The 24,901-nt window shown below is 38.6% G+C and overlaps 4 protein-coding genes across 4 annotated transcripts in view; 2 read left to right on the top strand and 2 right to left on the bottom strand.

Annotated features, from left to right (window-relative positions):
* LOC144658319 (lactadherin-like) overlaps positions 1 to 24,901 on the bottom strand; it is a 173,307-nt gene that overhangs the window by 127,197 nt on the left and 21,209 nt on the right. The gene's annotated exons all lie outside the window — the stretch shown is intronic.
* LOC144656383 (uncharacterized) overlaps positions 1 to 24,901 on the top strand; it is a 100,051-nt gene that overhangs the window by 72,760 nt on the left and 2,390 nt on the right. The window lies entirely within an intron of this gene.
* On the bottom strand, positions 4,989 to 5,948 carry LOC144658330 (uncharacterized). The gene has a single exon (XM_078518752.1). It carries the CDS (start codon positions 5,851 to 5,853, stop codon positions 5,125 to 5,127), a length of 729 nt encoding a protein of 242 aa, XP_078374878.1. The 5' UTR covers positions 5,854 to 5,948; the 3' UTR covers positions 4,989 to 5,124.
* On the top strand, positions 22,533 to 24,900 carry LOC144656384 (uncharacterized; the record flags this gene model as incomplete). Its single annotated transcript, XM_078516605.1, has 1 exon — positions 22,533 to 24,900. A coding segment is annotated over exon 1 (2,103 nt), but the record flags the coding sequence as incomplete, so codon positions are not given.

Below are 24,901 nucleotides of genomic sequence, written 5' to 3'. Positions count from 1 at the left end.
TGATTATTGTCTTCTTTTCAAACTGAACAGAATATATTGATCCTTATTCAACCTACGAATATTCAACACTGCAACTTTTCAGTACCCTGTTCAGTGTGTTTGTATCGATGAAATACATATAAACAATGCATTTATAGGGTGACCATATCTCAAGGTTAGAAAACCGTTCAAGATAAGAAGTGATGAAATGTAGATTTCCAGACGGTACAAATATAACCACGGAGGGACTTTGAGGGACTTTAGTCCACGTGATCACATCCTAGTCACGTGATATTCTCGTAAGGTGATGTTTTCGCTCTTTTCAACATAAGATGAGCCAAAAGAGAGGGGAATCTTTGGTTGACCTGAAAATGAGAAAAACGACGACACAAACAGTTTCAATTTTATTTCTGCTTTTGGCTCATTAAAAATCATTCTCGTCGCCAGCCCCCCTCTCCTCACCAACCGAGATGAACTGAGGCTTTCTTATACAACTGGCATTCTGAATCTGCCCCTCAACAGTGGTAGGAAAGCTGTTAGAATGACAAAAACAACTCCGGTGGCTGCAAAGAATCGTTTTCACTGTATTCGTTGAAGTATCACTGCACATGAGTGAGATACATTTTTAGCTTCTGGCCATGCCTGGCAATGTTAGTTTAGTGAATACATTTCTCGCAACACGTTCGCTTTGGTACAGAAGCAAGAGCGCGCTCACCCAAATATCGTCTCGACGATGTTATCATAATCACTTGCGTTTGTTTTGGATTCCATTTCTAAATGAATGCTTCCTTTGCCAGTTACTGACATGTTGGGATCCATATGTGGGTGATTTCACTGACAGCTTCAAATTCAAAGTCTGTTGTTCCTCTCTTGTCCTTCTCTCTTCTATGTAAACCATGAGCTGTATCACTGTACTGCATTGTGGACTAGTTGACGTAGCCGCTTATGACATGCAACTGACACGATACATGCTGTGACCAGAGGCCAGGAAGCCTTTTAATCTCTAACGGCAGTACACTAGAGCCATATGGTCTCAATATTAAAGAAGAAACCTACTTCATTTAGTTCTCTTTATTTAAGTTTTTCATATTTGATAACATAAAACAACATAATTCTCACTGATCTCCTCAATTACATTCTGCATAATCCTTTGACTAACCTGTATGCAAGAAGGTTTTCCCACTTTTGCAGCTTATTATCACCGCTCACTTAACCGCGAAAAAAAAAACAAGCCACAAAACCTCTTGTACCCACGTACCCACAAGAGGTTGTGTACGTTTTCTCGACTGGGTTTACTGTGCGCCCGCTTAGCATGCGGGAAGTACCGGGATCGATACCCGGAGTATCCAGATTTTTATTTTATGTATCTTGCTCCTTCTTAATTAATGAAAACATACTTATTGGTAAGGCACTTGTGCTGCTTTGGCTGAGCTCTGTTTGCTGGGACAAAAACAGACATTCCCATTTGGGATATTTTGGCCACAGGTGTGGCCGTTTTATTTCAAAACAATCAGTTAAAGATGACATTAGAAAGACAAACAAGGAAATATCCCAGCAAAGGTGGGGGAAAAACCCGCCACAGCCCGCACGAGGAACGAGTAAGAGGGCAACCCCACCCGAGGCCAAAGCAACACAATACAATTACTGTAAGACAGAATACAAATACTGGTGCCACTATGGCTGGTAAGCTAACCAGAGAAGCACAACATGGTAGCACTTCAGGTGCCTTGCCAGAATAAAACTGTGGAGTCAACTAACTGCTGCACCGCCCTTGCTAGTGCAGCTGACAAAGAACACTAAAGTCTTACGTCTAATTGTATCTAAACAGGATAGCAAAATAGTAATAGTCTATAGTAAACAGGCGTGCCTGCTGCCCGTCAGGAAAAAACCTCTTTTTTATATTTAGGAGGAAAACCTGAACCCTCCCGAATGCAGAGCCAGGCACATTACAACCTTGAGGAAGAAAGGTGAACATAACTGCCTTTTGAAGTTAAACTCTAAAGTTAATTATGAATTATGTGAAGAAAATAAACCTGGTTGTCTATTAAGTAATTTCACCATAAAGTTTACAAAGTTGATTGGGTACTCTACCCAGTTGCTCAAATTGCGTGAGTAAGAACATTTACACATGAGTCGTGTTTGCACATTGCTATAAAAGAAACAAACAGTCGAATGGATTTCTGTACTTTAGGGCACCTAACATTTAACCTTCGATTTTGGTGCATGATGTGATTGTAGTTTGATAAAATATATAAGCATGTAAATATGTGCTAATAGGCCATATGTGCTCCTGCCATAGTACTTAAACATTTTGACCATGGTCCTAACAAGACAGCCACAAAAATTAAAATTAAAACAGCAACAATTTGCAACTATAATAAAAGGAGATCAGTAAGACTGTCGCCCTTGCAAAACAGCCTCGTGTCTCAAAAACAGGTGCACATATAATAAGATCATTAGTTTACAGAGATGAAGGGGGACTGCCGCCCTTGCAAGTCAGCCCTGTTCATCCCGATAAAACTTAAAAACAAAAGCATATACTTAATATAATTCCCCCTGTACCAGGGTCACGTTTGCAAGTTAAATATAGTAATTGTAATGGTCCCACCACTTTTGGCCCTTGCTCAAAAATGATGGTCCATCATTCTAAAGAAGTCATTTTTCTAACTAACAACCATACATCAAATCAGTATTACAGACAATACGGTGCCGATTAAGTAATGGTAAGATGTCAAAGTTATGAGTTAAATATAGTTATAATAATGTTCCAAACACTTTTGGCCCTTGCTCAAAAATGATGGTCTATTATCCTAAATAGGTCATGTTACTTACTAACAACTATACATCAAATCAGTACGAGAAACAATACAGTGCCAATGATACATGAAAGTAAGACTTGCACACATACTATGATCAACTTGTAATATACTTCTCTGATTATCCAAGAGAATGTCTAAACGAATTGAGCTTTCAATGGAATGATAAATATTGATGTGTTCACAAGTTCCTGACTGCTGTACCCTTTGTCACCATGATTTGAATGGCAAACAGTTTCTTGACCTGGATATTGGACACTTGAGCTACTGTGGGTTTAAGGAAACAACTTCCCTGTACCGCAAAACACTGAAGGCATCTTTTGAACTCATGTTTCGACTGGGATGGAAGCCGTAACAGTTGATTGCACTGAAAAATTCCAAGTACTGACAAATACCTCCGAGCGCTGCAAAATAACAGGTAAAGATTTCATGTAGCAACATAGTTTAAATAAAACAAGTGTCCATGTGTTCTTGGTCAAATCAAATTATGGAAAGTTTTAACAGTAAAACAAAAAGCCCTGGATTGAAAATATCATAAACTAACAGATAAAATCGTATTCTCATGGTATAGTAATCGAAAAGCAACAAGACTCAGGTTATTGGCTTAATGCACAGATAAAAAACCACTGCTGAGTAGTAAAAAACATTGATGAAATCCAAAGGTGATGACAAATGTAGAAATGAAATTATCAATACCTGTAATGAATCAAAGTGGCTATAAGCCACTAAACTTGAAAAATTTATTATGAAACAAAAATTTAAAACAACAACTGACAATGAATAAATTCCAAGACAAAAGATGCAAAACTTTCCAATCTTTCCAATTAGTTAACTTCACTTAGTGTGATTGTCAACCAGCTGCAAATCGAGAGCAGACTGAAAGGACAAGAGGTAGAGTTCCCATCCGTTGCAAATATTAGTTTAATTCTTTTATTTTTTCCTTTTGTTTTTGGGGGTTAGGCAAAATAATGATATCATTGGCATAAAATAAAGTTCTCGTCTATAGTTAACTAGAAATGTAGGTAATCAAAGTACAGGCTTTATTCTCTAGAGGCCTTCAAACACTTGCACGCAATGAGTGCCTATGTTTAACAGGAATCAAGTTCAATTCAGGCAGAATGGTTGAATCAATTATTGTAAATTCCAGTTGAAGAGAACAGCCATCTGTTTCCCGGCTTTTAGACTTTGGTGGCATTATGGTGTTGTGACTGATATACTCGTATCAGTTGAGATCAGTATTCTTTATATTACAAGGCTGGCAATATGTAAAAGAGGGATTTCAATGCTTAATTCATTTGGAATACTCCCAAAGTGTACCATATGCTTCTGTGGCAAACAACAGTATGTTTCTGCGGCAAACAGCCAGCAATAAAGCCCAAGGGGCATAAAATTGATTGGCTCAACATAATGAAAGAGCCACAGTTTATATATATAATTACTAGCCAAAAAATATTGCTTGGATGCAGCAAAATACAGCAATGGCTACCCACATTCCTGTAAGCCTAGCAAGTACTAAGGCAAAGGCGGGTAAAAGATAATGTGCAATAAAACATACTGAAACAACAATGACCTTGATAATAGACTTAGGGTATAAAAAAAGGGGGGCGGGTATGGGTATACCCCAAGACTAAAAAGTAAAATTATAACCAAACTTGAAATAAACTTTAATTATAAGCACTAGTTTATTAAAAAATAATGGACAGAAGTAGTGATTCACTAATCAAATAATGAAATAAATAAATAAATTAATTAATAAAGAAAGAAAGAATCAAAAAATCCAGTAATAATAATGATGATGATGATGATGATGATGATGATGATGATGATGATGATGATGATGATGATAATAATAATAAAAATAAATGAGGAACAAAGCCTCAAACATAAGCTGGAGGACTCAAAACTCCAGTAATAATAGAGGAACGAAGCCTCAAACATACGCTGGAGGACTCAAAACTCCAGTAATAATAGAGGAACGAAGCCTCAAACATAAAATTGTTATTTGGCCAACACAGGCCGGGCTGACAAAATGCCGCCGGAATTAAATTATCTAAATAAAAAACAATAAGAATAATAATGATAATGATTAAAATAATAATAATAATAATAATAATAATAATAATAATAATTTTTATATTAAAATAAACACTTTATTAACCAATTTCTAAAGGAATTACAATGATTTGACTATTCGAATAAGAACTTTATATATAAACATATTATTTACATAATAATAAAAACAGTGTCTTTAAAAATGTAGAAAAATAGTAAAAGCGACTTCGAGAGCAATAATAAAAGAAGAACTATATATTAAAAAAAAATATTCGATCTAAATTGCAGTACGAGAATTCTCTACTTGAAAGTCCATATCATAAATGTCAATGTTCCTGTTTCTCTTTACAGTTCTTGATCCCCTTAGGCAGATTAAGGCGGATCGGAGGATCGCAAATGAGACTTTTGATCTGATCCAAGACACCGTTGTTGCGTAATCCTCCCCTTTCTTTGCGGCGATTAATTCTGCAAGCCTACTGTGATACCTCTTGCACTCCTCGCCCATTCCTCCGGTGGATGTAAACACCAATGGAGTGAAAGTTCCCTGTTCTACTTGAAGAACCCTGTCTGCGTAAGCCCTCTTCTTCTCATTCTCATGGTTACGGTATATCTGCTTGGGGGTTTGGTCCTTGTAGGAATCCGCGTTGGGGTGACACACCCTCACATCAAAGAACGCGGATCTCTGCTTCTCCCAAAACCCCCGGGCATGTATATCTAGGCGAGCATCTGGCGTTGTGTTAGCGCCGCTTGGTAGCCTCTCTCCAGTCAGTTCTTGAAGGACGGGCTCTATTTCGACATCATTACAGACCATCTTAAGCAAGTCAGCCTCGAGGTCACGGAGTTCATTATGGCGCTGAATTATGAATCCGCCTCTCCTACAAATCATTGCATGATCGATTGTAAAGGCGTCACCGCACACGCACACTGTCGGCTTGTTGTCAATTTCCCAGTCGTACCTGAGCTTTACAGCATCTCGGAACTCGCCTTTATTCAGATTGTAGCCCATGTCCTTTAATGGGAGGACCGTGAGCCAGTTAGAAGCACCTTTCTCGGTTGCGAGATCAATGGCTCGTTGTGTCTTCTGAGGTAGAGACTCCCTGACATTGCCAAGCCTAGTCTGAAGCGCTTCGTTGGTTTCTCTTTCTCTGTGATCTTGGTTGACACCTTGAATTGGGACGCTGCATCCTGGCTTGGATTAATAAGTCCAAGCCCCCCTAGCCGCACTGGAAGTGCCACTAGGTCCCTCTCTTCTTTTGTGCAGTGGTGATCAGTGATTGATGGTATTAGTACTTCTGCAATAGCATGCTCCAGGGGCTCTAATAGATCTTCTATATCAGGAAGTGTTCTGAGAAAATATGTCCAGCGGTGGCGTAGTCCGAAGGTAAATGCCGCATAGCACGCCTGTGGGTTTGATGTGGCATACTCGGCTAGCTTTACCACCTGGCTCACCCACTCCTCAACCTTTCCATCGACATACTCTTCGAGATAATCTCGAGAGCCCAGAGCGACGCCTAGATGTTTTTGTCCCTGCGTAGAGATGTTTATCGCAGTCCCCTCGAAGATAGCTTTAGCATGGTCCTTCTTGTCGGGTTTCGTAATAAGCCAGCACTTTTTGGCGTTAGGGTAGTACCCCAAATCAGGTAATAATATTAATAATAATAATAATAATAATAATAATAATAATAATAATAATAATAATAATAGAGGAACAAAGCCTCAAACATAAAATTGTTATTTGGCCAATACAGGCCGGGCTGACAAAATGTCGCCGGAATTAAATTATCTAAATAAAAAACAATAATAACAATAATAATAATAATAATAATAATAATAATTATAATAGTAATAATAATAATAATAATTATAATAGAGGAACTAAGCCTCAAACATAACCTGAAGGAAAAACTCCAGTGATAACAGAGGACGAAGCCTCTAAATTAACATAAGTTGGCCAGTACAGGACGGGCTGACAAAAAATGTTGCCAGAATTAAATTATCTAAATAAAACCCCTCACACTTCTAAAACAAAATTGATATCTAAATGTGTATTGCAATAATTAGGCCTTCTAGTCGTGAGGACTGCAGGACAAATTAACTGTGTAACACTTAAAACATGTCGACGCCAAGGCCTTTAAAATGGCGCCACGATAGCTACAGTACAAATTATATTGGCCTCAAGGGACCAAACGCACATCATCATGTAAAATTTCAACAAATCCAGTATTGAAAACTAAGGAAACAAAAGTCCTAAAATCCAGTCAGTGTAAGGCAGCAAAGCAGTTTACCTACATCCAAATAATTTTATCTGTGGGGAATGCAACCCAGAAAAATTGGTGGAATGAATGGTAGCAAAAATCAATAGATAAAGAAGAATATAAAGATATTGCTCAAGGCATACAGTAAGAATCTCACTTGCAGCTGATGACTTATAACTAATATAAACATAATGCAAGTGATGACATACAGGTCAAAAATAGCGAAATGTTGGCAAGCCAACTCAGAAAAATGGCGGTGTGTTCACAGTGTACTTGTATGTATATACACTGGATATGAAATAATTTATCGAGAGGTAGTAGGTGCTTATGAAACGAAAATGTTTATGCACATATAGGTGAGACAAATTCAAATATGCTTCTGGACATCTGCAAGTTCAAATTGCTGCTCAAACTAGAGGCATTCAGCTCAGCTAGGACAATTTGCATTCCAAATGAATAAGTATTGTTATAGTATTAACCTAAAATTACTTTTGGCCGGATAATCACGCTAAAAGAAGCGGTGGTGGGTTCTTCCCGTGGAGCGAGTCACTGAAATAAGGAGAAAAGGCTGCCACAAAAAACACAGACTTTGAACACGTCGAATAAATTATAATTTGGCGCCAAACTCTTCGGAATTAATTCAGCATGCCAAACAAAGGCTTCACAATAAACAATTCGCATATTTAGGATACCCTTAAACGGTATTATTGGTAAGAACTTTCCTAATATTTGAGTTCTAGTAAAGCAGTGCCGACTGTTTATAATTCATGCAGAAGTCAAAGTACATGGCGCGTTGATCGATAAAACGCCTGTGCAAAAATACGTTCTTGAATTGACCATCAAGCAATAATCTTGTACTTATCTTGTAAAGGAGGAAAACTTCTCCAGTGTGGCAATATTTCCAGTTGCAAAGGACAGGTATGGCAGTCTGGAAGCGGCGTAAATTGATGAACTTGAACAGATAAAAATGGACTAAGTTCGCCATGTTGTGGTAATGCTTCAACAAAGGTCGAACTAGTACCCAGGTTACCTCACTTTCATGTTAGGAGCAATGATGTAATCCCCCACCGAAAGCTGGGAACTAATGCGTCGCAAGCTACATAAAAACATTTATTTTTCCTGCGTGAAATAAATATCCTTTATCAGTGAAAGAATAAATTTTCCATAGTAACAAGTTGCTTAATATTTATGAACATAAACAAAAAACCTATTGTATGGTAACTTTTGCATGGGTCGTTTGACCCAAGATTTAATCACATTTTCTAGTTATGATATTTGAAATTTTGTTAGTGTCATAAAAAAATTGCCTCCCTTTATATTTCACTGTAAAACAAGACCTTCCAAATTCACGTGCAAGATGTATAAAAAATATCTCCGGAAAAAATGGACATCAAAATAAGATTTGTCTCGTTTTTGTCATAGTTACCAAGTGGCCCTGTCAACTTGAGCGTAGCTACAAAAGAACCCCGTGGAAAGAAAAAAAAAACAGAAAAAAGGCGAGTAGAGGGGTATTTACTTTCACTGAAAAAAAGGCCTTTTGTCGACATTTGGACTACTTGTGACGTCGGCGATTAACACGTGAGCTAATTTTTGTGATAATAACTAAAAAACTAGGATTGACTGTACTGGTTGCATTCTGACAGAGCCAATTAAAAAAAACACAAACAATTTTTGGTGCAAAAACGGTACTAAACAGGCCAATACACCTGTTATTGAGCATGGTCCTCTTTTCAGGGTTTACCAAATCTTTCTTTGGTGGTGAGTTCCTTGTGAAACTAATGTTATTTGAGTGCAGGATATTGAAATCATGGTAAATTATTATCTCTTACTTCGGTGGTGAGTTCCTTATAGAACTCATATTATCTGAGGAGAGCATATTAACCTCGTGCTAGATTATTATGTCTTACTTGGATGGTGAGTTCCTTATGCAACTCTTGTAATCTGAGGGCGGATAACAACATCGTGCTAGATTATTTTGTCCCACCTCGATAGCGAGTTCCTTGTTGAACTCTTTTTATCTGAGGGCAGCATTTTAAACTCGTGCTTTATTTCTTGTCGCACTTGGCGATGAGTTGCTTATGGCACTTATGCATCATATCAAAGGCAGCATATTAACCTCGTGTTCAGTTATTTTGGGAAGCATATTAACTTCGTCCTGAATATTATGTCTTACCTGGATGGTGAGTTCCTAATGGAACTCATGTTATCTCAGGGCATCTTATTATACTCGTGGTAGATTATTATGTCTTACCAAGGTTGATGAGTTCCTTACTCTAACTCATGGTATATCAGGACAGCATATTGACCTCGTGCTGGATTATTTTGTCTTACCTGGGTGCTGAGTCCGTTATGGAACTCGTTTTTTCTGAGGGCAGCATAATACCCTCGTGCTGGATAATTACGTCTTACTTGGTTGATGAGTTCCTTATGGAACTCATGTTATCTCAGGGCAGCATATTAACCTTGTTCTAGAGTAATATGTCTTACCTGGGTTGTGAGTTCCCTTATGGAACTCATGTTGTCAGAGGGCAGCATATTAACCTCGTGCTTGATTATTACGTATCACTTTGAAGGTAATCTCCCTATGGAATTCATGTTATCTTAGGACAGCATATTGATCTCGTGCTAGATTATTATGTCTTACCACAGGGAACCCAAACGCTGTATTAGTTATTCATAATCTTAAAATAAAAAAGGGTTTAAATTACCTGCGTTCCTGTGGTTTTTTTTTTACCGGTTTTGGGGGCGATTTGAATCAGAGCTATTCAGAGCGAAGGCAGTTTACGTTGCGAGTTTTAAACGATAATCGATCTGTCGCAATGTCAATACGACGCGCTTCAATTATTTCTCAAGTTTTACTTTAACTGTTATTATTAACTATTAACTCCCCTCGCGGGAGAGAAGAGAGAAGGAGACAAGGGATGAAACTAAAAATCAGGGTAGCTTGAATTCGAGGCGTAATTCTCTTGTTTCTCAACAAAATCTACCGAAACTTTACAGATCGGATAAATAAAAGTTAAGTAATCATGTGAAGTCTGTTTTGTTTGTCTCGACTCCCTATTTCCCGATTAGTTTTGGGTTGTTTTATGATGCGGCTTTTCGTCCGATCTGTGACTACACTTGACTTGACTGGAAGTGATTTTATTTCAGAGTGTATGTTCATCATCAAAGCGGTTCTTTTGTTCTCATGACAGACTCTTTTGTTTTTCGTTGACAGTCGCGTGTGTCAGAAATATAAAACAGATCTCTCCACGCGGATTACCTGGCCTTTGCGCGAGATAAATTTCACGTTTGTTTGTCAGTGCGGAGTCAGTGTGGATTGCAAAATAAGAGTATTTTCGTAGGTCTCCGAAATCTTTCTTTTCTTTGTTATCTGCGTGGATGGACCGGCGAATGTCGGAAGAAGGAGGAAATGTAACATCGTCGCATAAAAATTCGGCAAATTTCGAAATGTGCCAGCCAATTTTTCTTTGTCTGGGGTTGCGGTTTGGTAAAGCTCAATAAGATCGCTAACGGATGTTGGTTTTTCCACTGACACTGCTGTAGTTTTCAATTTAACTACGAATTTACTTTCTATAGTCGTGCCCGGGAGCAAAAGGTAAGCTTACAATAGCTAAAATATGTTCTACGTTTACACATAAATGTGCTTTTTATCTCGAAAACAGCCGAGCGAAACAAAATGGAAATTCAAATACTCACCAGTGAGCAAAATTGAAATTAAATGGATTTGAACCATGATTTTCGCGTGTCCCGTTAATCGCCGCCAAAGGCTGCCGGCTGTCGGCTCGCGTTTCCTCGCGCATATCCACGCGCGAGACTGGTCACATCAACTGTAGTCACAGATTGTACGACCACCCATAGTAAGTTTCACCCCTTGTCTCTCTTCTCTTCTCGTGACCATTAAATTGAAACACGAAACTCCCAGCGAGGAGAGTTAATAGTTAATGGTGTTAGTAACTTGAGTTTAATAACAATTGAAACTTGAGGCGCGTCGTATTAACATTGCGACAGATCGATTAACGTTTAAAACTCGCAACGTAAACCGCCTTCGCTCTGATTCAAAACGCCCCCAAAACCGGCAAAAAAACCCCACAGGAACGCAGGTAAATTAGAACCCTTTTTTATTTTAAGATTATGAATAACTAATACAGCGTTTGGGTTCCCTGTGGTCTTACCTGGTTGACGAGTTCCTTATGAAACTCATGTCATCTAATGGCAGCATGTGTGACCTTCCACGGGAAAAAACAGGGAAAAAGGTGAATGCACGGGCACGCCAAAATGACACGCTAAGCAACAGGCAGCGTGCAAAATAACACGCGGGCTTTCGAGCAGCGTGTTTATGGGCACGCCTTATTAAAAATTACTTTTGTTTGTATGGCGCGATAAAAACAAAGGCGCGTGTCTTATCGAACAATGAAGTGTGTCGAGCTCGGTTCTGTGCAAAATGGCACTACCGACTTTCAAATTCTACGCAATTGTAGTATGCAAAACTAGCTCGCTTGGCAGAAAAAAAAACATACAACAACAGTAACCTATATGCAGAATCTTGGAACCAAACAAATAATAATTTAATTCCCAAGGAGCTTTTGATTTGAAGTCTGTGAATGAAACATTCCCTTTTGGAATTAGTTAAATTTTAAATTAAGACAAGGGTTTTTTTTTAATTTGAGCAGAGCATTAAACTGAGCATTAAATAATTTGTTTCGATTAGCAAATAATGTGGCGAGTATCCTGAATTTCAGTTATTTTGACGCGACGTAACCGCAGTGTATGAATGAAGCCTAATTACATTTTCTCAGGACTTTTAAAGAATCAGACGACAGCAGTCTCAAAACGGGTTTGATTCCAATGCGTTAATTAAATGTTTTGTTTGTTTTCGTTTACTCGCTGTGAAATTAATATTAAGGAATAAATTAATTTGAGCATGTGAAAGTAGTAAAAACTTTGAACAAAGCAAAATTAATTTAATAACTGCCATGGACATACCAACGACTAAGAGTGAGTCAAAAGCTTTACAAAGTGTGCCATTCAACCTCCTCAGAATCATTTTCAATCTTAAAATTACTTTTTTCTTTTAAAAAATTACAAAGACAATCTTCAAAAAGGATATCTGGGAAGTGTTTTTCTCTGGTGCAAGCTTGAAAGTTTAATGTTCAGATCTTTAAATCACTACCAAGTTACAATTTTGAAAAAAATAATGGCCTTCAACATCTCAATGAATTCAACAACAAACGAGACAATACTGGACTTGGCGAAAAGGGCGTTAAAGGAAAAACAATCTTTGACGAATGACTCGCTATTTATTTGTTTGTTAGTGCTGAGAGGTATCCTTGTTGGAGCAGGAATCGCTGGAAACATTTCAGTCCTGATAATAATCAAGAGAACTCGGGCCCTTCAGACTGCTCAGAATTATTTGCTGGCAAATTTAGCGGTTGCCGACATTACAAGTCTGTTGTTTTGCTGTTTTCCCCTCATCCCACAAATAACCGTTCTTCCAGATGGCGTCGCTGGAACTCTTCTTTGTACATTTTTTGTCAGCTTCAACGTTCCTCTCATTTCGACAGTTTCCTCCGTCTTCACACTAGGTTGGTCTGTAGACGATTTGTTGGCCCTTGCTCCGGCGGGTGGGGTAGTATTTGAAAATGAGGATCCTTGGCGTTTCTTCAGGAATCTCGTATGCAAATGTTGGGAGTCACTGCCCCAGCGAAACCCATGGCGGTGTTGTAGCTTGCGGTACTCGTTGTCGTAGAGAATAACAGACTGCCATGTGTGCTCCTCGATTAGCTCCGACACCTTAACGATGTAGGCAAGGTAGTCTTGAATCGCTCTGACATTCATGTTTTGACGCTCGAGGAGTACGTTTAGGATCTTTACGCTAGCGCCCATGGACTGCGAGAGGGTGATAGTGTCAAGGGCCGGTGTTTTCTTTTTGAATGCTCGCACAATCACTTGAGCCCCGCCACTGGAGCCTAGTTCTTGTTCTTCTGGCTCATTGGATCCCGAGTACACATCTACAAAACCGGGGATGAGAAGGGGTTTCTCCTCCTTACCTGCATTTGACTTGCCGAGGTACACGTGCGGATTTAAGTCAACCCTAGTCGTATCTCCCTGCGCCTGACCAGCCGGTGGGATAGTTGAGTCGAAGCTAGGAGGCAAGTCATCAAGGTCACCACAACTGACGAGGGCATCTAAGCCACCTCCATTGTCTAACTTCTTTAGAAGCTCGTCAAGGCCTTGGTCCTTTGCGAGGCTGGTGGTTGTTATCGGGGCTGTTAATTTCCCTGGTTGGACTGGTGCTTTCAGTTCGTTCACGGCTTTAGTCAAAAGCTTGGTTTGGCCTTTTGTCAAGCCAAGCTCGGCAATGTCGTTTTAGCAAGATCACTTGTAATAATAGGAAAAGTTTTAGCAAAAAAAAAATTACAGCTGCTTGTAACGCAAGCAAACGCTCGATAAATGAAACTGACACTCGCGCATTCATACTATACATGTAGATTCCTCGCATAACATAATTTCCTATCGCAAAGATAACGCCGGAATTTTAAACTACGATAAACAAGTTTATCTACCACCATACGGTAGGAAAAAAGAAAAAAAGAGTGCATACATATTGGAAAGAAAATTGACGGAAAACTTATAGTTTTCTAAGGCAGAAAAACACGAAAGATGTAATAATTAACCGGCAATTGACAAGGATGATATGAAATAACATTGACAGATCACCAACGACAAAGTTAAAAAAAATTGCTTTCCGAGTCTTAAAGCGCGAATTACAGCAAAAAATACGGTAGGAAAAAAAGAAAAAAAAGAGTGCATACATATTGGAAAGAAAATTGAAGGAAAACTTATATTTTTCTAAGGCAAAAAAACACGAAAGATGTAATAATTAACCGGCAATTGACAAGGATGATATGAAATAACATTGACAGATCACCAACGACAAAGTTAAAAAAGGGACATGTTTTGAGGATGCCCACTTCGTGACGCAGCTCCTTTAAGTCCTGAAATAATAAGTGAGAATAATGAGGTTGCCACAATCAATTTGTTATCATGCCATCCTATAGAAACAGCTTTACGGGAGAATTTATTTTTAATTCAGCAATAACGGATTACTGTGTCTTATAAAATGTAAAGCCTAGGAAAGGGACCCTATTCCTTGTTACGTCACTATATCTTTTATGATAATAATATCAAAATATGAGAAAAGTATTGGTAAAAAGCTGGTATTAAAAACAAGGGTTCAAAGAGTCTTCATTTGCACGTTTTGCCACGGACCCTGGGGAAAAAGTAATTCAAAACTGGAATCCAACTCCCATAACTCGAAAGAAACAATGCGCGTTTTACCGGTGTGGTTTTACTTACGTTTGCACTTCAATAGGTTTTTCATTTCTTCCACTTTTTTCTCCAAAACGTTCACCCTTGCCTTCGTCTTTTTCTTTTCACCCTTTTTACTCATGACGGGTTTGGCACCTTCCATTATAATGAACAGCAACATGTAAGTCACAAGGACAATCCTCAGTCGAGTGGCCGGCATTTCTGTAAGGTACAACAATTCCCGGCCTGACCAATCGATGAAACCGATAATCGATGATAATCGATACCAATCGATAATAATCGATGCCAATTAATCGATTAATATTGGAAATCGATGACCAATCGATGACGGAAAATTTTGTTACTTTTAATTTCATCGATTTTCATCGACTGTCATCGATTATCATCGATTATTATCGATTATCATCGATCATTTTTTATTTGGTTTGATTCAATATGGGTGTTATTACATAAACTCAGTGGCTCTTAAGGTGGCTCCATAGGGTTTCTTGACCGCGCGAAGAATGGGTACGAAAGGGCGAGCTTGAAATGCCGGCAAATCAAAACAAACATGGCGGCTTCACGCGAGCGTGAAATTTTCGGCGAGAAAACGCGAGACTTGCTTCCTGCCAATGAAATAACACCTGTGCTTTCCTGTGTTGAGCAGATTTAAGAGTTCACAACACCCTAAAAAGGTTTTTACAACGTCCGCGATGCTTCTGGCCGCTTTTGTGAAGTTCGTACGATCGACAGCAAAAGACAAAATAAAAAATTGTCTCCGCGATTGTGAGATACTTTGAGCAGAATTTCAGAGATTCTACTACATAAAGGATAAAGGTATGTCTCTAAGCAACCTTGGGGTTGACAGATATTCGCACAAAACCCGACAACAACGGGAAACGCTCGTCTTTACTCATCAACTCGTATGGTTCGAAAGTTCGCGCATGCTCAAATAGCGATCTTGGACAATTTCAATTCTGATGACGTAATTGTTGTTCGGGCGAAAATAGAAATTTTCCCCTTGTAATTACTAGAGTTTCCTTCGGTGAAATTCCTTTAAATTTGGCATAGATGTGATACCTTTTTAACTGCCCCTTTAGCCGTTTTTTAAAAAAAATTTGTAAGCCAGTTTTTTTGCTTAGTCAAAAAAACACAAAATAGCCAAAAACGCAAAAACGACCTGGACGACCCCTACTTTTTTTGTTTTTAAAAGTTATTTCTCATCAGATTCAATCCGTTGGGAGAATTTCAAAAATTTTCACCGAAGAAAATTAAAGAAATTTAAGATCAAAGCCATAAAAACACCAAAAAATAGGACTTTTTGAGAAGATGTAGCTCAAAAACAAAGGCCGTTATTTAAAAAAAAAATAATGCACAAAATATTTTAGTCCTTGTTTTTAATATTTCGGCAGCTTTTATTTAACTAGTTTAAAAAAATAACGCGAAAATGATCTCTTGATGGGTATCACTTGTGCGCGCGCCGTAATATCTCAAAACCCTATGGAGCCACCTTAAAAGCGATCAATACCTCATTTATTCATTTTCGTGATATACTGTTATGTCTGTTATGCAGCAAAAACAACGGTATTAAGAAAAGGGGCAAGGTTTACACTAGCGTATAGGTTACTTCAGGAGGACAAAACGAAGCTGTTCCACAGAAAAGCTGTTCTGCACGCACTTTCCAGCTGGCTGAGAAATAAAAACAAAATCTGATGACTCGTTCGTTAGAAATCGTGCGTTTTCTCAGTGAGCTGGGAAGTGCATGAAGAACAGCTTTTCTGTGGAACAGCTTTGTTTTAAGTCCGTTTTGTCCTCCTGTTACTTGAGAAGATGGTAGCCTTTGACTACGCCGTTGCTTTATCCCCGGCTTTATCCGCTTCTTCAGACATTGTGCACTCAGCTCACGATCAGTAGTTTTAGGATTGCGAAATTCTATTTCCGGATTTCCTGTAGAATTATCCTGGGGATGCCCAAGTACGCCGCAAGATATCGATAGTAATCGATGATAATCGATGAAAATCGATAGCAATCGATGACAATCGATGTAATTAAGGAAATTTTATTTGTGACTATCGATTGGTCATCGATCGGCCGATGCCAATCGATATCAATTAACTAACCATCATCGATTGATATCGATTGATTGATTGATTTCCGATCATCGATTTTCATCGATTGGTCAGGCCGGGAACAATTAACAGTTATTGGACGAGGTTGAGCAACATATCGTGATTTGTCAGTGGCGAGCAGATCAATTATTTGCCGAAGCCGAAGACAAATCCAACCACTCTTCTTCATCTCTGGAAAACCAGCTTTTTTTTTTCGGAAGTGGACACAACTACGCATGATCAGAATATTATTTGTAGCAAAATCACTTTCAGACCATAGTTATTTGCAGATCACGTGGTGGACTCTCGGCCAATGAAAAGGAAGAAAAAATTGCATCGAATGATAATACAACTTACTCGCATATGTCATGTTACGTCTTGTTCGATTATCCTGGTCTAACTATATTAGAATTGTTAGCAAATATTTGTATCGGTAAATGTCAGGAAAGGACTACACGCTATTTATATAAAATGATGTTCTTAATTGTTACCGCTAACAGCTCAATATGCAATATGTTTCCGGCGCAAATTTGTTTAGCAAGATGAAAAGTTCTGACTGTGAAATTCTTAAAGCAAATTCTTCAACAAACAAATGAACAAATTTCTCTGATACCTCTTACCTTAAGTACCTTTCCACAGCTTGATGATCTCCAGGTGAAAGCAACTGTGCGAGTGATGTCTCTTGAATTATCTGGACAATTTATAAGGATAGGGAGGCATGGATATCTGTAATGTTCTCTGGAATGTTAGCTCTCTAATTTTAGAACAAAAGGCATTATCCGATTCGTGTGCTATTGTGATTGAAAAGCAAATTGAAAAGCAAATTTCAGTCATTTTAATTTGAAATAAGCCTAGTGTTTTAATTGAATACCACTCTTATTGTCACTTGAATATTGCATTTTCAATAGGAGCCGTTAGCTGGTGTTAATATCCTAAGGATGTTGGCTCCCTAATTTGCAAAAACAAAAGGTGAAAATAACGAGTGGCGCATTATACATGTAATTGCAAGGCCTTCTAATTGAATAAAACCGTAATTGCAAGCCACTTGAATATTACACTTTCAATAAAAGGAAGTAGGTGGCATGGATATCCACTCTTCTCTACGGAATGTTAAACGCAAAAAGAGATTGGCCGACTTTTGTGCAATTGTGGCGTGGACGAAAAGTATGGATAGTAGACCGCCTCATTTTAGTAAAGTCTCTACAATAGGATGCTGCAATTATCTCTTCTGGCAAAAATCTTATCTTAAGCAAGACTCGATTTTCGGTCCTTCAACCTCATCAGTTGCTCCTATGGTAAAAGCAGGGCCATAACCAGATCTTTACTGAAGACGAGGCAAGATCTTGCTAGGGGGTTCAGGGGTATGCCATCCAGATAATTTTGAAATCTAGAAACTCAGGAACTCTTTTTCGTCATTTTCATCAAGCATTTCTTGAGAAATCTTGAGGGAAGATCAAGAACAAGCAAATGCCACATTAAGAAGATCAAGACCTGTAAGAAACAGGGCCAATTTTGACGAATTTATGTATTATGAAGATTGATTTTGAGGATAAAGGTTAGTTCCAATGCACATCCCACTCGGATTCTTTCAACTGCTCTTCCATTTTCAGTTGATAAGCATTGAAAAAATATAATATTCTACTAAGTTTAACGTCCATTCGCTGTAGATATAACAAACGTCATTGTGTTGTTAATGTGGTCTGTTTCGACTTGTTAAAAAATCCGAACAGTTCATAGGCAAATGTACAAAATATTTTCAGTTTGAGACGCTTGGCGTTTTTAAAAGTTCTTTTTTTCAGGTCTTCTATTTTCGAAACCTAATACTTCTGCCTGAATGCTTATCTAGGCATAACCTCAGTAGCTATAAACATATAAGAGAAACTTGAAGTGATCTCTGACGCAGACAAACATTCGATTGAAATAGCTATAATTCAAGAAACCACAAACCCGAGCCATACTGAATTATAAAAAATTACTTATACATAGTTTTTAAAATTAATCGTTTTCCTTAAGTATGTTTCTTTTTTTTTCGATTCTTATGTGTGGATCTAGAGGTTGTAAACAGTTATTTTGCGCAAAGAAATATTGCTTAAATTGCATTAAACATGGTATGGTTGATAAACATATTTTTTCAGTTGTTTTTATTGACACCCTGTAAACTAATTTGGTTCTACGCTGACACCTCGTACATTCTCTTAGCAAAGTAATGAAAAAAAAAAAACGGTTCCTTAAATTGAGCATAACGTTTTGCAATCAGCTCTTACAAAGGTAAAGTCCTTAAATATACATTTTTTTACGAGCAGAAGAAGTCGCGTTTCATTTTTTCTCTACTTATTACAATTTAATCAACCTTTAATTGCATATTAAAATGATAATTTAATAAAAAGTCAGTATCAACTAGAAAAGAAACACCGTAAAACAGTACCAAAAAAAGAGGCAGTCTACTCTCCATAATTTTTTCCACGCTACAATCGCACAGGGGTCGCCAATCTCTTTTTGTATTTAACATTCCGCAGAGAACAGTGGATATCCATGTTACCTACATGCATTTATTGAGAGTCCAATATTCAAGTGACATGCAATTAAGAATATATTCAATTAGAAGTCCTTCGAACTCAAAGCTTAATTTAAATTAAAATAACTTTTGGAGAATACAAATTTGCTTTTCAATACAACATTCTAATGAAGTAAAATGTATAATGCTAAACTGGTTATTTTCACCTTTCTTCCTTTTTTAAACTAGGGAGCCAGCGTTCCTAGGATATTCACACCACCTGACTGCTCCTATTGAAAGTACAATAATCTAGTGGCCACAAAGATGGTATTCAATCAAAACACTAGCTAGGCTTATTTAGAATTAAATGACTGAAAAATTGCTTTCCATTTCTATTTCCCAATGAAGATATTCGCTCACCTCGCATTAATTTTCACCCTTTATATGTCACAATTACACACGAGTTGGACAATGCCTTTTGTTCTAAAATTAGAGAGTCAACATTCCACTAAGCGTTAGAGATATCCATGCCCTCTATCCCCTATTGTCCAGATAATTCAAGAGACATCACTTGCACAGTTGCTTTCACCTGGAGATCATCAAGTGGCAGGAACGCACTTGACGAAAAAGGTGTCTGAGAAATTTGTTGATTTGTTTGTATAAAAATTTGCTAGAAGAATTTCATAGTCAAAACTTTGCTCTTGCCAAACAATTTTTCGTCGGAAACATATTGCATATTGAGTTGGTAGCGGTAATAATAAAGAACATCGCTCTTTAGGTTTTAAATGCAGTTTTAGATAGCAGAAGCTTTTAAGGCTTTATTTATGAATGATCGGTTAAATCCGCAATCCGGAAAAAAAATTCAATTTAAAACCACCCAATGCATTTGAAATCCTATTCACTCCCAGTACCCTAAGTTAGTGTATTTATTCATAAACGATATTTTGCTTAAAAGGTTAACGTCCATTAGTTGCGGATATAATCAACGTCATAAAATGCTGTTAATGTCGGCTGTTTCGACTTGTCAAAAAGTCCGATCAGTTTAAAGGGAAATGTACAAACTATTTTCAGTTTGAGACGCTTGGCGTTTTGAAAAGCTTTTTTTTTTTCAGGTTTTCTATTTTTGAAACCTAACACTTCTACCTGAAGGTTTACCTAAGCATAAGCTCAGTAGCTATAAACATATAAGAGGAACTTGAAGTCATCTTTGACGTAGACAAACATTGGTTTGAAATAGTTATAATTCAAGAAACCACAAACCCGAGCCATTTTTAAGTAAAGAAAATTACTTATACATAGTTTTTAAAAATTAACCGTTTTACCCTAAGTTTATATTTTCGATACTGATATGTTTATCTGGAGCGTATAAACTGTTATTTGGCGCAAGGAAATATTGCTTAAATTGCATTAAACATGATAAAATTAATAAACATATTTCTTTTCAGTTGTTTTCATTGAAACCCCGTAAACTACTTGGTATTCGGTTCTACGCTGACACCTCGTACATTGTCGTAAGCAAACTAAAGTAAAGTAAAAATACCTGTTCCTTGAACTGAGCATAATAAATGAGTTAAATGTATTATGCTTTAATCGCCATTTTCACCTTTTGTCCTTTTTTCAAATTAAAGAACCAATATTCTTAGGATATCCAAATCACCTTACTGTTCCTAGTGAAAGTGCAATATTCTAGTGACACTATAGCGGTGGTATTCAATCAAAACACTAGCCCTACTCAAAATTAAAATGGATTAAAATTGATTTTCAATTCTATTTCCTAATGCAGATATATTCTCTTATTCTCGGACAATGCCTTTTCTTCTAAAATTAATCATGATCATGTCTCGTCGCGCCAGTAGGCGATAAGGTCGTCACGCTTTCCAAGCAACACTCCATATTCCACAGAGCATTGCACCGCTTTTTCTACTTCCCAGCTCGTCCACCCCGCCTTGTTTCTTTTCTTCTCCGACGTCCTTCTCCGAGTTGTCTTTGGCCTCCCTTGACCTTCTGGTGTCCATCCCAACGCTGTGAAGCAGTCGTTCGCACCCTCTTTCCTGAGTATGTGTCCCAACCAGTTCCACCTTCTTCGTCGTATCTCGCGCAGCTTATGTCATTGACCTTTGCCACTATCTTGTTTTTAATTCTTTCTGCCATTTAATTCTAGTGACATTGGATACTGTTCCGGTTTCGTTTATCAGCTTTAGTGATCTTCCTTGTTTCACAGCCATATAGCAGGACCGGTCGAACGTAAGTCTTAACTTGGTTCTCCTTCCTATTCCTCTAGCTGCGCATACCTTCCCTAGTCACTGAAATGCACCACGTACCTTCTGCAGTCGGTTCATAAGATAAATACTTATTTTTTTAAATACACTTTGATTTGATGATGTTGTACATTACTTAATTTAAATCGTGGAGCACCTGGAAACTAGCGAACAGCTAAGCGTGTACTTGTCCACGTTAAATAAAGTATGTCTACGTCTATGTCTATAAGAGCCCATGTTACTTACGGTCAAATATTTGACTGCAAGAGTTTTTTAAAATGGATTTCACTCATATTCTTACCACGTGTAGACCGTAATTATAATGTGAAATAAATCACACTATACATGTACCTTGTTTGACTAAATATCGATTTGTTTTAGAGAAAATCGATAATTCTAAAATCAGCAAAAATGACAATTTCGGAGCGTAAAATTTATGCCGAGTTTGTTATCTTACAGTCCAAAAAATAAAGCCCTCTGGAAGAAAAATACCTGTTAAATGTTGAAGAATGACATCAAAACAGTACGACGAGAGCATTTTAAGCTATTCGATTTTTGAACCAAGGCTGTTGTAGCCACGGAGCCCTTATTATTCGTTTTTATTTGTCGAGTCCTTTGTTTCCGTTTTTTTGTTGCGCATATTTTTCTTGTAATTAGCTTTGTAAGTTATTTTTAGGTTCATTACTTGTTATATCTTCGTGTGCATTTTTATATCTATTGTTTTGTTTAGCGTTTTCTGCGGTGTTTTTTAAGTTTTCGTTGTCAGTATGTTCAAGTCGCCGAAGTGTTCGCACAAATCTTGTAAGTTTCGTATTTTTTCCATTATTTTTTCGCTTTCTGTTTTAGTTTTCCGTTTGCTTTTTTCGCTGTAAGTTTAGTTTGTCTGTGTTGTTGTTATTTCAGCAAATCGCTGGTTAAAGTGCGAATCTTGAACTTGTGCGTGTGGTTTGATTATACATTTCATTTGAAGATTTCGTATGAAACTTCGTTATGGAACGCGTTATGGATGAGTTTGGTCGAAGGAGAATCCATTCCGCAGAAGCCCTCGACAGTCTTCGATTAAAGAATTCAAGATCGGGGCATTTGTCGAGAATTACAACGTTGTATCGGGCAACTGAGGCCCTCCTTGTGGATGCGAGAAACGTCGAAGAAGTCTCGAAGAAACTGTTAGAAATTAATGAAGCATTTAGCCGCTTCGAGGAATCGCATTATTCATACATCGCATCGCTACCCGGAGATCTCGAAGAGTGAGCAAAGGAAGGACGCTATTTCCAGGAACATTGTCAGAAAAAGGACCAATTCGATCTAAACATCAAGCGATGGATCGATGATGTCAAAATTCGTTCTGAAACTCGTGAAGAAACGGACATCCGTCCTGAAGATTCCGTAAGCGCGGCTGGCTCTCGTCGAAGTCGCATCTCTTCTAGTGTTTCTATTAAGCAGTTAAAGGCCAAGGAAGCGTTGGCACGCCTCAAAGTGAAACAACTGTTAGAGGAACAAGAACTTTTAAGAAAGCAAGAGGAAATGAAAATGGAGCGTCAAATTCTGGAGGCGAAATATGAACTAGAGCAGGCGGCTCTTCAAGTAAAAATCCTCGAAGAAGATCATTCCGTTATTGATGGTGCAAAACCGAAAATGTCGCAGCAAACTGGTTCATCTTTTGGAGAACTTGGTTCACAGCGCGATGGCGGATCCAAAGTTAAAGGTGTCGGAGTTGAGACCAAAACCAAAGACGACCTCAAAAGAGTTCCTTACGACTATGATGTTATATGTTCTCGGCTGAACCCGCACGCGAGAGAGTTTACGTACGCCCCACCGATTCCAGATAATGAACTTTCTCAAACTGATTCCGTGGATTCCGAATTTGCCATCGTTGAAGACGTGCTTGATAAACTGGGCTCGACAATAAGACAGGGATTTGCCTTGCCTAAACCTGACCTCTCCACCTTTGATGGCAACCCAATGGAATATTGGAGTTTTATCCGGTCGTTTGAGAACACTATTGAACGAAACGCAACGAGTGAAAGTGAGAAGCTCATGTACCTATTGCAATACACAACGGGCGAAGCGAAGAAGACGATCCATTGTTGCGTTGTTATGGATCCTTCAAGGGGATATCAGTCCGCGAGGAAATTGCTGAAAGAGCGTTTTGGCCATCCGTATACAATTGCGGCTAAGTTTGTGAGCGAGATTACTGAGGGTCCTCCAATTAAGGCATCTGATCGTTCGGGATTACTTGCGTTTGCCGACCAGCTAAAAAACTGTGAACACACCCTCGAGTCCATAGGCTACATTGATGAGGTCAACAGTGCTGACAACCTCCGAAGAATAGTACAAAGACTACCATTTCATCTTCGTACAAAGTTTGTCGAAGTCGCAGACGGTATCCAGCAATCTGGCAAGAGACCAAACATCAAGGACATCTCATCGTTTGTTGCAGTCAAAGCAAGAGCAGCAAATAATCCAGTATTTGGAGGCGTTATGGACGTTACCCCTGACAGCAAACGGGGAACTTCAAAACAAAAGCCACCGAGTTCAAAAACGAGTGAACCATCGCCTAACCGTATCACTACGCTAAACACCCAAGGAACTGTTAATTCAAGGGTGAAGACCCGTGTTTGCCCAGCTTGCAGCGGCAATCACATTTTGATGAAATGTCAGAACTTTGGAAGAAAGACCTTTGATGAACGTGTTCAGATTATGAGAAGGGCTCATCTTTGTCACAATTGCTTCCAATATGGTCATATCGCACGGGGTTGCCTGTCCAGAGGTGCATGTCAAATTGATGGTTGTACGAGAAAGCATCACACTCTGCTCCATCCTCCCTGTCAACAAGTTCCGAACGGTAACCATGCCAGTGGAGGTAACGCTACTCAAGCTACCCAGATACCGCAGGCTCCCCAAGCTACTCAAGCTACCCAGAGACCACAGGCTCCCCAAACTACTCAAGCAACCCAGATATCACAGGCTTCCCAAGGTATCCAAGCTACACAAGCTACAGTTCCTACGCCTACTCAAGGTGCCCAAGGTGGACAGTTGAACAGTACCCAAGCGGGAAGTGGTAAAGTGTGTCTCAGGATCGTGCCAGTGAAAGTCCAATGTCAGAACTCGAGCGAGAAGTTGTTAACCTACGCCCTTCTTGACAACGGGTCGGATGTTTCCCTGTGTACTAAAGGCTTGGCAGCGCGTCTGGGGGTTCAAGGTGAGCAGAAAACGTTTTACTTAACAACGCAAGAGAAGGAAGACAGTCCGAAGTCGGGTCAAGAGATAAGCCTAACGGTTGAAGCCTTGGACGGGTCAGACAAGTTAGAAATTCAGAGACTTTGGACAGTTGACAAAGTAAATGCATCTAGCCACAGCATTCCAACCAACCAAGACATTAGCAGTTGGCCTCATTTGCAAGACATCAATCTGCTAAGCATCGAAGAGACTAACATCGAGCTGATCATAGGATGCAATGTCCCAGAGGCCTTTTGGGTATTGGAAGAAAGGCGTGGCAACAAAGGTGACCCGTACGCTATTCGTTCACCGCTGGGATGGACGTTAATGGGCCCCATAGACAGAATGGAATGTACGAAAGGCCATCACTGTGTTAACTTCACGAGAATTGCAAATGTTGAGAAAGAAG

The sequence above is a fragment of the Oculina patagonica genome, chromosome 6 (assembly GCF_052425735.1).
Source record: "Oculina patagonica isolate OP01 chromosome 6, crgOcupat, whole genome shotgun sequence".
Lineage (NCBI taxonomy): Eukaryota > Metazoa > Cnidaria > Anthozoa > Scleractinia > Oculinidae > Oculina > Oculina patagonica.
The sequence above is the reverse complement of the archived record's forward strand: the minus strand, read 5'-3'. Positions and strand labels throughout refer to the sequence as shown.